General features: G+C 36.0%; 1 protein-coding gene across 6 annotated transcripts in view; it reads right to left on the bottom strand.

The window, feature by feature from the left end:
• Positions 1–15,891, bottom strand: part of LOC104012373 (A disintegrin and metalloproteinase with thrombospondin motifs 6) — a 168,852-nt gene that overhangs the window by 45,720 nt on the left and 107,241 nt on the right. For all 6 annotated transcript variants that reach the window (XM_087762590.1, XM_087762587.1, XM_087762588.1 and 3 more), the window contains 3 exons: positions 10,641–10,786; positions 8,340–8,403; positions 1,122–1,224 (listed from right to left, as the gene is read on the bottom strand). In XM_087762590.1, the coding sequence (XP_087618716.1) occupies positions 1,122–1,224; positions 8,340–8,403; positions 10,641–10,786 (313 nt within the window). The remainder of the gene's footprint in view (positions 1–1,121; positions 1,225–8,339; positions 8,404–10,640; positions 10,787–15,891) is intronic.

Below are 15,891 nucleotides of genomic sequence, written 5' to 3'. Positions count from 1 at the left end.
AGAAAAAAACCCCAGAATTCTTGAAAAGCTAATAATTAATTAAAAATATATATGCATAAACAGGTCTGTAATGTATAATCTTATCTCATACCTGACACATATAATGTATACACTTTATTTTACTTCCCTTTATTGATTTCTCTACTTGACTCTTCTTTCTTGCAAAAAAGATTATTTCTCATAGTAAGATATGGCTGGTTCCATAATGATTCCATTATGTTAATACAACCCTAATGATTATTGAACAATTTAAAACAATAAGGATACCACTTCATCATTTGAAAAACATGAATAACGAAAGAATGTAGTGCTAGAAGTATGTCAGGGTAAATTTCAAAAACAAGATCAGACTATTTCAATTAGGAATTTAGTCCTATTACTTGAATTACACTACAGCTCAGACCATGTGATCACAATGGTCCTTTTTAGGATTTTGATCTAAAAAACTAAGAATAAAACCATTCAATCCAATAAAATACAAAAACACAAAGGGGAACATGGACTTATTCACTCAGGGTTTAGAACGGGAAAAGACAAAATAATCAAAGGGCAACCTACAAACTTTGAACAATGACAGAAACATAACTAAGCTTGATTAAACTGTCTCAAAGAGAAAAAAAAATTACAACCCTCTTCCCTGCCCCAAAATAGCCTTTTTATTGCACAGTGTGATTATTTATAATTCGATTATTGAAGTAGTCTTTAGAGACTCATAAATGTTTTTTCCTCTTTCTCCTTTTCCTACTCTTCTGACCTTAAGTAAGGAAAACTTATATTGAGATTTTTTTATACTGAACTCATCACCATAGCATCAAAGGCACTTACAGAGCACTTGTGTAATCTCTAATTCTATTGCAACTGCAGGTGGAGAAGGGCTCCATATTTTAAAATGGAGTCCCTACAATGATGCGCACTCCCCTTCACAGTAAAACAAAGCTCTACCAGAACAGAGATGGTTCTTCTGTAACATTTTCAGCAACTGACAAAAGTACAAGCTTAGCAAACTTCGCTCATTGTATCTTAATCAAAACATTCAATTTACAAACATTACTTTATATATAACATTTATATAATTTTGAAGACTTAACATATGATAACATTTTTGCAAAGCTACACCATACCTCCAGTGTAGGGTTTCCAGTTATAATACTTTCCCCGGAAAGGCATATTGTCAAAGTCCGCACATTGTTTTTCTCGAAAATCACGGGCTCCTGGAGGACATGGCTAAAATAACAAAGATGAAAAAAGGTTAATTTCTTCTGAATATCAACATAAAAGGAAATACTTATATGCTTATATTACAAACATAATCATGCAAGAGACTAGGAGGTGGTTCCCTGCTTTATCTTGTGGCTCTGATTCTGACGCTTGCTTTATTGCTTTACAGTTGAATTGTCTATTTTGCAATCTTAGGCTGGCATGAAGTAACTGAAGTAATTTAAACAAAGGTAAGTTATATAACAGTTTCCATACAACTGGACAATCAAAATCATGTCAAACCATGCTTCATAATCAATCCATCAGCTACCTCCTTATAAACAGACATAAAAACAGCTGAAAAAAATTAAAACACAAAACCATTTTGGTAAGAGCTCTAGACTCAGTTGTACTGTATTAAGCAGCTGTACTGAGCTATAGAATCAGAATCGTTTAGGTTGGAAAAGACCTTTAAGATCATCAAGTCCAATCATTAACCTAGCACTGCCAGGTCCACCACTAAACCATGTCCCTAAGCACCACATCTACAAGGCTTTTAAATACCTCCAGGGATGGAGACTCAACCACTTCCCCAGGCAGCCTGTTCCAGTGCCCGACTACCCTTTCAGTGAAGAAATTTTTCCTAATATCCAACCTAAACCTCGCCTGGCGCAACTTGAGGCCATTTCCTCTAGTCCTATCACTTTTTACTTGGGAAAAGAGACTGACACCCACCTCCCTACATCCTCCTTTCAGGTAGTTGTAGAGAGCAATAAGGCCTCCCCTCAGCCTCCTTTTCTCCAGACTAAACAACCCCAGTTCCCTCAGCCACTACTCATAGTACTTATTCTCTAGACCCTTCACCAGCTTCGTTGCCCTTCTTTGGACACGCTCCAGCACCTCAATGTCCTTCTTGTAGTGAGGGGCCCAAAACTAAACACAGTACTCGAGGTACGGCCTCACCAGTGCCGAGTACAGGGGGATGATCACTTCCCTAGTCCTGCTGGCCACACTATTCCTGATACAAGCCAGGATGCTATTGGCCTTCTTGGCCACCCGGGCACACTGCCAGCTCATATTCAGCTGGCTGTTGACCAACACCCCCAGGTCCTTTTCCGACAGGCAGCTTTCCAGCCCCTCTTCCCTAAGCCTGTAGCATTGCATGGGGTTGTTGTGACCCAAGTGCAGGACCCGGCACTTAGCCTTGTTGAACCTCATACAGTTGGCCCCGGCCCATCGATCCAGCCTGTCCAGGTCCCTCTGCAGGGCCTTTCTACCCTCCACCAAATCAACACTCCTGCCCAACTTGGTGTCATCTGCAAACTTTCTGAGGGTGCACTCGATCCCCTCATCCAGATCATTGATAAAGATATTAATAAAGATATTTATGTTTTTAAGACATTGAGAAAAAAATTTAAACATTTTCTAGAGAGCCATATCACCTTTACTTACTTGTAGCCTTGACAAAAGCATTGTATTAAGGCTGAGAATGAGACTAGATATCATGCTTGGTCCTGATTCTTACCAGCCTCCAAGCATGAAGAAATAAAAAATACTTTGATTTAAATTTTCATCACTTCGCATTACCAATTATGAAACTGAACAATAGCTTTTTACTTGGAATAAGGGTAGGTATACATGAAATTAATCTCAGGAAAGAATTATAGGAGAAACTTAATTCTTGCTATTTCTCACATTTTTCATCAGCAAGTTCAAAATAAGAATGACAACTAATCTTGAATACACCCAGAATTTAGATAGCACATTAAACATTGTTATCAATGTTTAAGTACCTGCTGCAATTGCAAGCTTCATTAGACAAAGTATTTGAAATACAGATTAAAATAATTTTTAGAATGAAAGAGAAAAGAATTTGTGTGACAGAAATTAGAGGTGTTAACAAATATTACTACTTTATGAGCAACAAAAAGTCCATTTTACGGTAGTTTTACTAGTCTTCCTACATATCTCAGCCAGTTAGCATTGTTCAGGAATCTGAAATGCATTCAAGTGAAAGGGTCTGAATAAACATGTATGATAAAACTTTACTGCACAATGCAAATATTAACATAATAATTATAATTCTCAATATACATTAATCAAGCCAGCCCATTGCAATATGATTCAGAAACTACAGATTTTTTCTCTAATTTTGAAGCTGTTGCAATATAAATGAAAATACTGGACATTAGACAGTACTGAAATTTTAAATTTTCTCTATATATCACTTTATTATCTCCTAATTAAAAATACATTTTTGAATATAATACATTTACTGGTAAAAAAAAGTTACTGTTGCTACTTTAATTCAATAATCCTTCAGATCATAATAGTGAGAATAAAAAATAACTATGTAAATAAGATTTTTTTTTATTATTTTATTAGCAACACAAATTAAATTTGCCTCTTTGCATCATATTATCCAAGCAGTAGAAGGACCAGTATTGACCTACCACAAAGCTTGAGTCTGAATATCTCTGATACTGGTCACTACACCCTATTCTTCAGTCCCACATGCTTAAGTAGCAATTTACATGGCTGGTATTTTAACTGCATCAAGTTACCTTTACAAGTTAATTAAAATACACACCCCCACCCCCAAATGAAATCCTTTTTCTAAATAGTTACACTAGGACAAAACAATAAAATATGAAGATTAGTAAAGAAGGATCACAACTTCCATATTTATACTCAAAAAAAAATCTTGCAATCTGATCTTTGAGATGTAGTCTTACTTCTCTTGTTTGATGGTGATCTTGGATGTATTTTGAGGCAACAATATCATCTTCATAAATGATCTGGATGATGGGGAAGAGCATACCCTCAACAAGTTTGCTGATAACACAAAACTGGGAAGAGTGGCTGATACGCCAGAGGGTCGTGCTGCCATCCAGAGGGACCTCGACGTGCTGGAGAAATGGGCCCACAGAAATCTCATGAAGTTCAACAAGGAGAAGTGAAAAGTCCTGCACTTGGGGAGGAACAACCCCATGGACCAGTACACGTGCTGGGGGCTGACCAGCTGGAAAGGAGTTTTGCAGAAAAGGACCTGAGGGTCCTGATGGACACCAAGTTGAACATCAGCCAGCAATGTGCTCTTGTGGCAAAGAAGGCTAATAGTATCCTGTACTGCATTAGGAGGAGTGTCAACAGCAAGTCCAGGGAGGTAATCCTTCCCCTCTACTCAGCATTGGTGAGGTCACACCTACAGTTCTGTGTCCAGTTCTGGGCTCCCCAGTACAAGAGAGACATGGCTATACTGGAGAGTCCAAGAAATGGCCACAAAGGGCCTGGAGCATTTCTCATATGAGGAGAGGCTGAGAGAGCTGGGACTGTTCAGCCTAGAGAAGAGAAGGCTCAGGGGGATCTCATCAGTGTGTACAAATATCTGAAGGGAGGGTGGAAAGAGGACGGAGCTAGGCTCTTTCCAGTGGTGCCCAGTGACCAGACCAGAGGCAATGGGAACAAACAGAAACACAGAAGGTTCCTCCTGAACAGGAAACACTTTTTTACTGTGAGGGTGACCGAACGCTTGCACAGGTTGCCCAAAGAAGTGGTGGAGTTTTTCATAAAAACAAAGACAGATTTGTATGCTCTTAATGGTTATATTAATCAAACATACCATTCCATTAAAAATGTCAAGCACTAAGGACTATCATAAATCTTGAAAAAAATCTACTAGTCTCAGCAATTCTTAGTTATTTAGAACCCTAAACATTACTATAAAAGAAATGGACTACAAGCATCAAAACCATTAAGGCAGTAAATTTAAACTTCTGTAAGTCACAATATGTTTATGCACTGGAAAACCATACCCAAAAAATATGCTAAAAAATGATTCACAGTCAAACTATAAGAATAGTATTTCCAAATTGCCTGGCCCCAGTCTGCTATTGTTCAAGATTTGGTTTGAAGACCTAGACAATGAAATGCAAAGTTTCCTTTCCAATTTCTTGTTTAAATTATTGATTGGAATCTGTGGATAGGTAGGGAACACACATTTTGGCATAGAGGACTACAGTTTTAAAATATTTTGATAAATTGGAGCAGTGGTTTGAAATAAAGCAATGGATGCAAATTACTACACTTGGGTAGGAACAATCAACTGTGCAAGCACAAGCTGAGGAATGACTTCCTAAACAGCAGCTCTTTAGAAAGGGATTTGGGCATTACAGATCAACACAGACTGAATAAATATTGTCACTGCTGTAAGAAAAGCGAACGCAATACTGAAATGAATAAATGGAATCTCATCACTAAGATGACAGACTTAGTTCTAAGTTGTACTTATCTCTGACAGGCCTCGGCTAGAATCCTGTGCAGAGGTTTGGGCACCACGCTTCAAGATGTGCACTACTGTGATCTCAAAGGCTATTAATACAGAGACTGTCTAGTGTAAAGAAGACCAAGAAGAGACATCATAGTGGTCTGCAAACACAGGAAAGGCTGCCACAGAGGGAATATGATCAGCTGTCTTCTTACTGGGGATGGAGTAAGTAAGGGTCTTAAAGGGTGGGAAAACATACACTATATTTTAGGAAAACTGTCCTGACAGTAAGGATATTAAAGAATCCTATTGATATCTCCCTGACAGGAGGTATTTCAAAACAGATCAGACTAACAGGTCAGCTGCCTAACCATCAGTTGAGAATGGTTTAATGACAGTTGATTTTGCCTTTGAGCCAGGGAATAGCCTGAATGTCCTCCTCAGATACCTTCTAGATGTTCCTTCTGTGACCCTATAAGCTTCTTCTCAGTAATAAACAAGTATAGAGAGAATAAGGGAAGCAAAACCAACTAAGAATAAAACTGTCTGAAAAGTGTCTAACAATAAGAAATAAAATATGATAAGAATAAAAGAAATCCTAGCAACTTTTCAATTATATCCCTAGGTAGCTATGGTACGATTGTTAATAACAAAAAGCATTAAAAAACTGTTGCATATTTGTAAGGGAGCAGATTTACATATTATGTAAACTTTCTTGTGTACTACTTACTGTGGCAGATGCTAAATAATATCTATTGGAAATAAACATTTTAAATAAGAATGCCTAGACAGCTACCTTGCCAGAGTCCTCAAAGAGTTAAGGGAGGAGGGCTCTAGTCTGAAAACATGAATTTTTTAAACAAATCTTAGACTGTATGTACAAACTGAAACAGGGCTAATGTAAAAAGTTCATTATTTGAGAAGGACAAATAGAATATTCTAGGTTACAGTTTGCCTGATATCAATCCCAAATAAACAGAAAAGCTGGTAGATACTTGACTGATACAGGTTTAAAAGAAATATAAATAATAATACAAATCAGTATTTTGTATAAGAATAGGTTTTATCAGCTAAAACTTTTTTTTTAATTTCCTGGTAAAATTAAAAGGATAATGGAATATGCTTAGATTTTTATAAGGCACTTAACTTCGTAGTGCACAACATCCAGACTAAAAAACTAGAAACAAACCTGCACTAGTTCAGTAAAGCACACAATAAATTTATTAAATATTTACTGACACATTTCAATAAGGAATTATCACTTAGTTGGTGAATTCATAGGTGAATTTCCTATCAACTGTAAGAACGAAAAATATGTTCAATGTTACTCAACATTTTCATTTGTGAATTGGAACTATAAACAAAATTCTTGCTTATGAAGTTTTCCAATTACAAAAAGACCATCTGAGTGAAAATTAAGATGAAAGTAAATTAATTACAGCATATCATCTGGTAAGCTGGAGTCATTCAAATGAAAACTGCACAAAGACAGCCAACCACAAAGATACACATCTGTAGAAAAATTAAGATGGTCAAAGTTTCAGAAGGGTGCACTGTAATTTGGAAGGTTGTATGACTGAAGAAGTTTCACCGCTCATACCGGACAAGCAGCTCAGCTTCAGTTTCTCTCACAACACTGTGCCCAAAGGCCTAACACACTTCTTGGCTGTACTAACAGAACAGCTGTGATTAGCAGTAGGAAAGTAATTTTGAATTTGGAAATTTGTAATACTTCCTAACAATAAGGATAACCTCCACAGAGAAGTTTGCAGAACTAATACTTATGGTAATTAATGATAATCATAAAAACAAGGTTTTATCACGGAACCAGCATATTAACTATTTTATTTTTTTCTGAAATATATCAAAAAATGAACAGGTGAAACAACACCATTAGGTACACAGACTCTCCTGCTGTTATGAACTGTCTTGATTTAAGAAGAAAATTAAGACAAATTTGAAGCTAAAATAATATGGAAGCCTGTTTATGTTTGTACTGCTACTGACTTGGAAACTTACTAGTGAAATACTTTATTGGTGTGTACTTTTTTCTGGTACAATTTTTAACTTACTTGAATTTGTAATTTTGGTTCATAATTTGATTTTATACATTTATATACTGTCCCACCCCCTCAGTGGTACTTCATTATTTGATGGGCTCAGTTCTAAAATGAAACTGCATGATCATACTGGTAACACAAGAACCAGTGGATACCTGATGGCAAAGCAGCAGGTTTAAAACACACCAGAAGAAATACATTTTCACAGAATGTATAAGAGGATTGTGTAACACATTAGCACTGGAAGTTATAAAGGTATAAAAAGGGTAAGAGGGTTTAAAAGTGGATTCATGGAGGATACTTTCCATTTGTGGCAGTTAAGCAACATGGTACAGGTATGATGTCGAGGTCAAGAAATCTTTTAACACCCAGCTTCTGGAAACTCATATAGTATATCCATGGAAAAGTCATGCCTTGGCAGCCAAAAGTTTATAATTTTTCCCTAAGCACCTGTTATTTGCCACTTCTGGGAGACACACTGGGCTAGACAGACCTTTGGTCTGATGTGGAATGCTCCTTATTCACCTTAAACATGGATGCTCAAGTTGAACTCATTCAAAGCCTTAATGTGAAGGCACCAGCTGGGCATCACATTGAGATAGGGATCCCAACATTTAGCAGAACACATAGGGTGCCTGCAATATTTAGCAGAACACATAGGGTGCTTGCAATATAGAGGTGCCCAAAAGGACTGTGCAAAAAAAATGCAGAATTCACGGCTTTTCTGAACTGGGAAAAAAATGCATCCATTGCTGCTGAAACAAAAAATGGACAAGTTGAGATTGTACTTTTACAGTGGAACAAAATTTACTTACATCAGTATTACAGGAGCGATACCGCTTCCTTTCTCCAAGACAATATTTGCCTCCACCTGAAGGCCTGGAAAAACATGTTTTATGTGTTAGTATATGTATTAGCATAAACACAAGTTCATTATATATATTTATGTATTATTAGTATAAATACAAGTCCAAGGGATATATATTATATAACATATAAATAAACTTAAAAGTACATAGAAGTTTTAAGGTGAGATTTTAAAATATTTTATTTAATAAGAATTGTAGCACTGACTTGAATTGGAGCAGATACAAAACAATACTGGGTACTTGAAAATCTTCACTCATATAGTATTCATCTAGATCCCAAGCAAGCAATACAGTTTAATTGTATTTTGAACATACTAAAAAGGCATTGTTTTTAATATTTGCTTGCTTTGTAAAACTAGAATAAGAAATGTGTAAACAACCTACATGATGCTTTTTTTTAATCTTCTCATATTACACTTGAAAATATAACAAAATGAAGAAACACTGTCTGCTAAATACTGGAGCCAGCAGCAAAGACTGCATTTTTTAGTTCAAGAATCTGATTAAACAGTATTAAACAGTATTAAATCTGAGGAAACTCCAGAGAAAGCAGGTTTCTATTAGTGTGATTAAGACATTGGCTCTTAAATTGTCAAATTGTTCAAGAACCTTATCTATCTTCCACTGAGGTCAAATACTGAATTAACAGTGACTTAAATGGAAGATTAATCAGACATCAGATCTATGGCTCATTCTTAAAAGCAGAATGGAAAAAAACTTGGTGTTTGTTTTATAATAAAGAAATAACAGAATTTACAATTAAGTAAAAAGAAAATCAATATTATTTTTCACATTACAGATATTTAACCAGGCAACACTATCCTAGAAACTCAAGTTAATTAATGAACCAAAGGGAATTTTTTCCTAATGCAGACACACACAAATGAAAATTTAAGAAAATATTGCATTTGCTTGCTGCACTGTTAAACATTTAAAATTTAATCATCTTTCAGCATACCAACTGATATACATAGTGACAGGAGTATTTAAAAAAATCTAAGGAAATTACTCATGCTCCAAACATTTCACTAGCATTTTTTCATACTGCTGTGAAAAAATATTTGCTAGCTTTGACTGATTTGATATTTGCTAGATTTGATTGATAGTTATTGCTAATGATAGGAGGTGAACAGACCACCTTAAACAGCAGTAATGTGACATTATGGTGTCTGTCTTGCAGAGCGCAGTGGAAAGCTGAAGTACAGCCTAGCTTGCAAAACATTGGTACAAGCGACAAAGAACCGAAGTGTGCAGAGAGGAGAAGAAAGGAGTGACAAAAGTCACAGAATGGATTTTCATGAAATAAGCACAAAAGCTTCATGTTTTCAAGAAAAAGTGGTCTTAAAAACTAATGATGATGATGGAAATAGAGATTACGGGACATGACAAGAACAAAGTATGGAGTAATAAAACCATCCTTCTGCTAAGACCTATAGCTGTGATGAGGTAACCAGAACAGGGCAAGCAGCAACAGAAAAAAAAGCAGTGATTCATTCAGCAAAGAACAGCAATGAAAATAAGTGAGCATTCCTCATCTGAGAAGCGCTAGTGACAGAGAGAGGAGCACTTACCTGACAGACCTTCTCTGGAACAGTGCTCAGGACATTGGGAAGTAGACAGATGAAAGGACCAGTACAGATACACACAACAGACCAAGCTGTTGTGGAGAAGCTGGCCCCTCTTGAGAGAGAGCAGATGGACCAATAGGCAGGGAGAGAAGTTGCTGAATTGTTTTAAGAGTCAGTGGGAAGTTACGACTAAGTGTTGGATGTGATAGCGTATTTATGTATTGTATGCAACATAATAATACTAATTATGGTTTATATGTAAGCAGTTGTATGCAAAATCTTGGAAATACTGTGTTGCTTGTTTAATAAGTAACTGGCAATAGTTACTTTATATCCTAGACAAGCATCAGAGATAACGTCTTAAGAAGAAAGAAATCTATCATCTAAGGCATAATTTAAATATATTTTGCATGAACAGTAAGTTGCAGAAAGAAAACTGTTCTGGTTACTAGTAAATATAAATCCAGCTATCTTTACAGTACATACATAACAGATACATTAAAAAAATGTTAAAAGTATGTCTAGTGAGCTGCTCCTGTTAAACTGTTTCTGTCTGCTATTTTGAAGACAAATGCTGGCAAACTAGCAAAACATTTTTACAGATAACATGTGAAACCACAGTTTTGAATAATTTCCAAGTGTGTCTTTTTGTTGGCTCTGGCTTACTTTAGCTACTTACGCTGGACTGTCACAGTGTCTTATAGATGAGGAGACTCCTCCCCCGCAGGTCCTGCTGCACTCTCCCCATATTGACCACGAACCCCAGCCTCCATCTATGCTCTGGGGCCAAGTGCCGAAAGGTACACACTCTCCCTGATAACACCACTGAAAGATTTCACAAAAACCCCACAAAATTAGCTTCCAGGCTGACAGAGTTATCAGGACAGAAAAATATAAGGGTCAGGCAATGACAATTATAGGCATTAGCATTCTCTGTATAGATAACAAGACTAATATTTTACTTTTTCTAGCCATGTTTAGACATTGGTGAGGGTGTGTGTGATTTGTTAACTGTCTTCACTAAGTCCTGAATTATATGTCCCTAACACACACCAGAAATTAAAGCAAGCTTAAAATAAAGATTTTCTTTTTTCTTCATACATCGTCCTTAATGTTTCACATTAAAGGAACTGCAAGTAGCTTACAGTCTTTTAAACACTAAGATGCATTTCTAAGATTAGTTTAGTAAAACACCCTCCACTTAGAATTCATGTAGGGGCTTCATTACGCAAAATGAAAAAATCTCCCCGACAGTATTTTTAAGAAAGTATTCCCTTAATTTTAAAAAAGAAAAAGAAAATCTGGACTAGGTTACAATGGAAGAAGAATTTGTTGCAGTACTTCATTTATACTAACCCTACAGACATAATAAAAGTAGTGCCAAGGCATTAGACATGGTACAGAAAATCACTATATAATAGTGACTGGCCATTTGTTCAGGGACAGAATGAACATGTGTACTTTATTCATGCAAACACTGAACCTTTGCAATATTGTTACTTACATTGGACATACAAAATGACAGACAATTCACACAATGGCTAATTGTTAAAATAAATTTATCATTTCCTTAGTCAGAAACCTTTTTTAAACCATTCAGAAATAATCCTGGAGCCCATAGTTTGATCCACATTCTGGTGTCTATTGCATCACTGAGAATCTGGAGTAAGCTCAATTAGATAAGCCTTTCTTGCCATTATTGGCTTAGGCGACAGAGTAGAGCATGGCCTCAGGTTTACTGTGACCTGAATCTGCACATTTCACGTCCAAAAGGTGGGCATCTGCTGTTTAACTCCCTTGAATTCCCATAACAGACACAATATTGACCCTTTCCAAAAAGAAACCCAGACAACTTCTGTGTCCAAAATCAGCCATATGAATTTGACAAAGCGCACTGAGACATACACAGAAGACACAGACAGACAGAGGTATCCCTGTCTACCCATAAGCACTACTGGAAGACTCAGTGTTGACTTTATACTAATCAATACAGCAAAGCCTAGTTTTCTCTTTTCCTGAGTCCTAAGGCTCATCTAAAGCCTCAGTCCTGGCAATGTGGGACATATACATATGTAAACAAGTAAATGCAGCCACTCACAATGACCTGAATTACTCTGGATTTTTATGAAAGAAAATGAAAAGAGAATTTAGCCTTCAGTCATTACTCAGAAAAAAAATAATTAATAGGAGTTTGATATGAACAAGGATTGTACAGAGTGTCAAAGAAAATGAATAAAAATCCTTAATTTTTCATTAGAAATTTCATTTTGAATAAAAAGGTACTTCTAGACTGTCAAACATGTCAGAGTCTAAGTGCCAGCTCTCAGGAATGCATATTAAAAAAATTAATAATAAAACGTGTAGCTTTCAATGAGCAAATGCACCTAGATACAAAGTAGTTTTGCATATGAACACATGCTACCATTTAACATTAATATGCAAAACCTGTAGCATTATTTTTCTAGCCACATTCATACTTGTTTCTTCTCTCAAAACATTTTTATCCTCCTCTTTTTTTCTCTGTATGTGCTGTACCTGTTTAAAAACAGCTGTTACAATCCAGCACATTTCTGTTTATAAACCTCATCCTCTATCAGTTAGAGAAACAAAAAAATAGCATTCATGTGTCTACAGAAAACATATAAAGCAGACTATTTTAAATCTCAAGATCAAAATGCATTGCCTTTTCTACCAGGTCTGGTTGGGACAGAATTTTCCTCATAGTAGCCAGTATGGTGCTGTGTTTTTGGTTTGTGACCAGTGTGGATAACACACCAGTGTTTTAGCTATTGCTGAACAGTGCTTGCACAGCATCAAGGCTTTCTCTGTTTCTCACTCTGCTACCCCAGTGAGTAGGCTGGGGGTGGGCAAGAGGTTGGGAGGGGACACAGCGGGGACAGCTGACCTCAACTGACCAAAGGGATATCCCATACCCTGTAACATCATGCTCAGCAATAAAACTGGGGGTGTTTCCAAAGTAGCCATTGCTCGGAGACTGGCTGGGCATCAGTCTGTTGGTGGGAGGTGGTAAGTGATTGCCTTTGCATCTCTTGTTTGTTTGTTTTTAATTTCTTTTCCTTTCACTTACTAAACTGTCTCTATCTCAACCCATGAGTTTTTCTCACTTTTGCTGTTTTGATTCTCTCCTCCATCTTGGGGGGGGAATGAGCAAGTGACTGGGTGGGGGCTTAGCTGCCAGCTGGGGTCAACCCACCACACCCTTCTTCAGAAAAAAAACAAGGACGCAAGATTTCATGGAGTTGTACTGTGGAAAGGAAGGTTTATCCTTCTCTCGGTTCTAAATTTACAACTTGGAGGTTTATGCCAATAAGCAGGCATCTGTCAGAGGAACATACCCTACATGTGGAGCTTCTCGAAAATCCAAACTATCACTGAATATATGCATAACACATAATGCAGTCCATATAGTGAACTCAAATATTTTTAGCTAGTATAGATATAACCACATGGCACAGTGTTTTGCAATGCCTCTAATGGTGCAATTATGATGGAGAATGAAGTATTTATGTGAAATACACATGAAGGATTACAGTTTTTTTGTTTTCTTCTCATTATAGTGATAAATTAAGTGATAATGATTTTATTAACTGAAGACAAAAATCCCCTTGCAGCATTCTCTTAAAGAGACCACAGGAGTACATGATCAGGTATCTAATGCTAAAGTCAAAAGCTAGAAATTAAAATGCTTCTAAGAGTAAAAATGTATACTAATAATTTAATTTAAAATACATTATAAATATTACAAACATGTCAAAATCAAAGTTAATAAATGAAAGACACTCAGAGTCAAAGTTAAACCCCCAAACTCTATATTATTATGACTGTATTCAATAGGCAGGTGCATTTCACCTGCCTTATTTTTCCAAAGCTGTATAAAATCCCTGCGCTCTGTAATTTCCTCTGTCATCCAAACATTTCTTTCTTCCACATTCCCATATTCCCCTGTAAAGACTCCTTAAATGCTGGTTTTTCTTCTCTACTTAAGTTAAATCTGAGGACTTACTGCTCACTTTGGCGTCTCTTTTTAATTTTCTAGAAAATTTATCTTTCACCAGAGGCCAGTGATGCATAGAATCTCTGTCAGAGTAATTAAAAATGACCAAAATCTTCATTATTTCTAATAGGACTATAGAAATATGCTTCCTCCATGAATTATAGCAACCCCATCTTCTATAATGAGGTAAGGACTACTGAGTAACCAGTATATGAAGAAACAAGAGGAGGTGACAGCTATTTTAAAAGAACAACCCTTCATGAAAGATTTAGAACTGAAATGTTAATTCTTCTCTCCCACTGAAGAAGCAACTTTCAATTAGTTCAATTAGAAGGTCAGTGGGTGATGCATTTGAATACATATAAAATGTGCACAAAATTTTAACCCTGTGAATTAATGTGAGCAGTCTGGGATTTTTCTTCTACAGATCATTAACAATAAAACAAAATACGACATTGTGGCACATTTGAGATCACTTTTGATATGAATTTTAGCTGTTTAACAGAACTAAGATTTACAACAGTATACATTTAGAAAACTCATACAGCAAGTACTGTAATAGTGAGGAAAAACAATTTCATTTTTCATAGGGGAAAAAAGAAGATTAATTCAATTAAGATTGCCATCTTGTCTTTAACAATGGATTTTCGATCAGTGCTTCTTTAATTAATTTGCAAGGAAACTTAATGTCCAGTAATAACTTGAATTTAGATCACCACACAATCCAGCTATTTAAACTGTGCTTTCAGCACACTGTGTTTTTACTTTTTGCACATTTTTCCCTCATTTAAACCCCTAGCATGGGTCTATACAATGATGTTAGAAAAGGTTACTTTTTTATTACTTTAAATTCAAAGACAAAAATAAACATTGTTATCAGTTTTGTCTTTTTGTTTTATATGCACTATTTCCTCATCAGAGTATTTTTAAATCTATCAGTTAGTTTACCTTCACAAACACATCTCTGGGTATACATGACCAGAGAGAAGCTTCATGTATATTTAAAATTATTATTACAAGATTAGGAAAAAGTGCACCTTTTTGAACCCAGACGATATGTAAAACCCTTCACCAAAGCATGAACATGTTAAAGCTTCAAAACAGAACAGATGTACAAGTTCTGTCAGTAGCAAAACCCCACTCTATTCTCTTTCCCTGTATGCAGAAAACAGCTGAGTAACCTTTATGGAAAACACTCTAAAAACCTCCAGGTGTAGGCAGACATCTACTGTGGAAAATTTCAACCCAAAGAGTTAAAGTTTGGCAGATTTATAAAAGCAAGTGAAAGAAGGTTTTATAATAGAGTGTTAGGCAATTTTAATTGTAGAAATCCCTCCCAACTCTGCCAATAAGACATTAATGCACACTGCATCAAATTTTGCTTTGAGTTAATAGCTACACCAAATTTACATCAGTGTAACTAAAAGCAGAAATTGACCCTCCAAATATGATAAAATACTCTGGGATCTTGTTAGGGAACGTCATTTATTATATATTTGGACAGAGCCCAGCAAAATAGGTTGTGGCCTTTAGGAGTGACTGCAATATAAATGTTATAATAATAATAATAGAGTGTTATACAATTGTAACCTATTATTTTCTCCTTAGCGTGTGGTGAAGAGAAATACATATTTGGAAAGAACTTGTATTTTCTGGGTTTTTTGCTATCGGGAACTATTAATTTACAGGAACCTTTGAAGCTGCAGTTTATAGATACAATTCTCTGCTGTTTAAAGGCATGAACAGTTTACCTTTATAAAACAATACCAATTATCTCATTTCCCTCTAAAATCTAATGATGGAACAAGATACTGATGACTGGAAAAGATATTTTGTAGAGAACAAACTGATTAAAGCCTCTGGCAAATGGATGCATCAATAGCATCTTAAAGCATCTCAACTTGTTCACTGTAGT

Source organism: Nipponia nippon, unplaced genomic scaffold (assembly GCF_047370975.1).
Source record: "Nipponia nippon isolate SJK-2023a ecotype South Korea unplaced genomic scaffold, ASM4737097v1 scaffold_26, whole genome shotgun sequence".
Lineage (NCBI taxonomy): Eukaryota > Metazoa > Chordata > Aves > Pelecaniformes > Threskiornithidae > Nipponia > Nipponia nippon.
The sequence above is the reverse complement of the archived record's forward strand: the minus strand, read 5'-3'. Positions and strand labels throughout refer to the sequence as shown.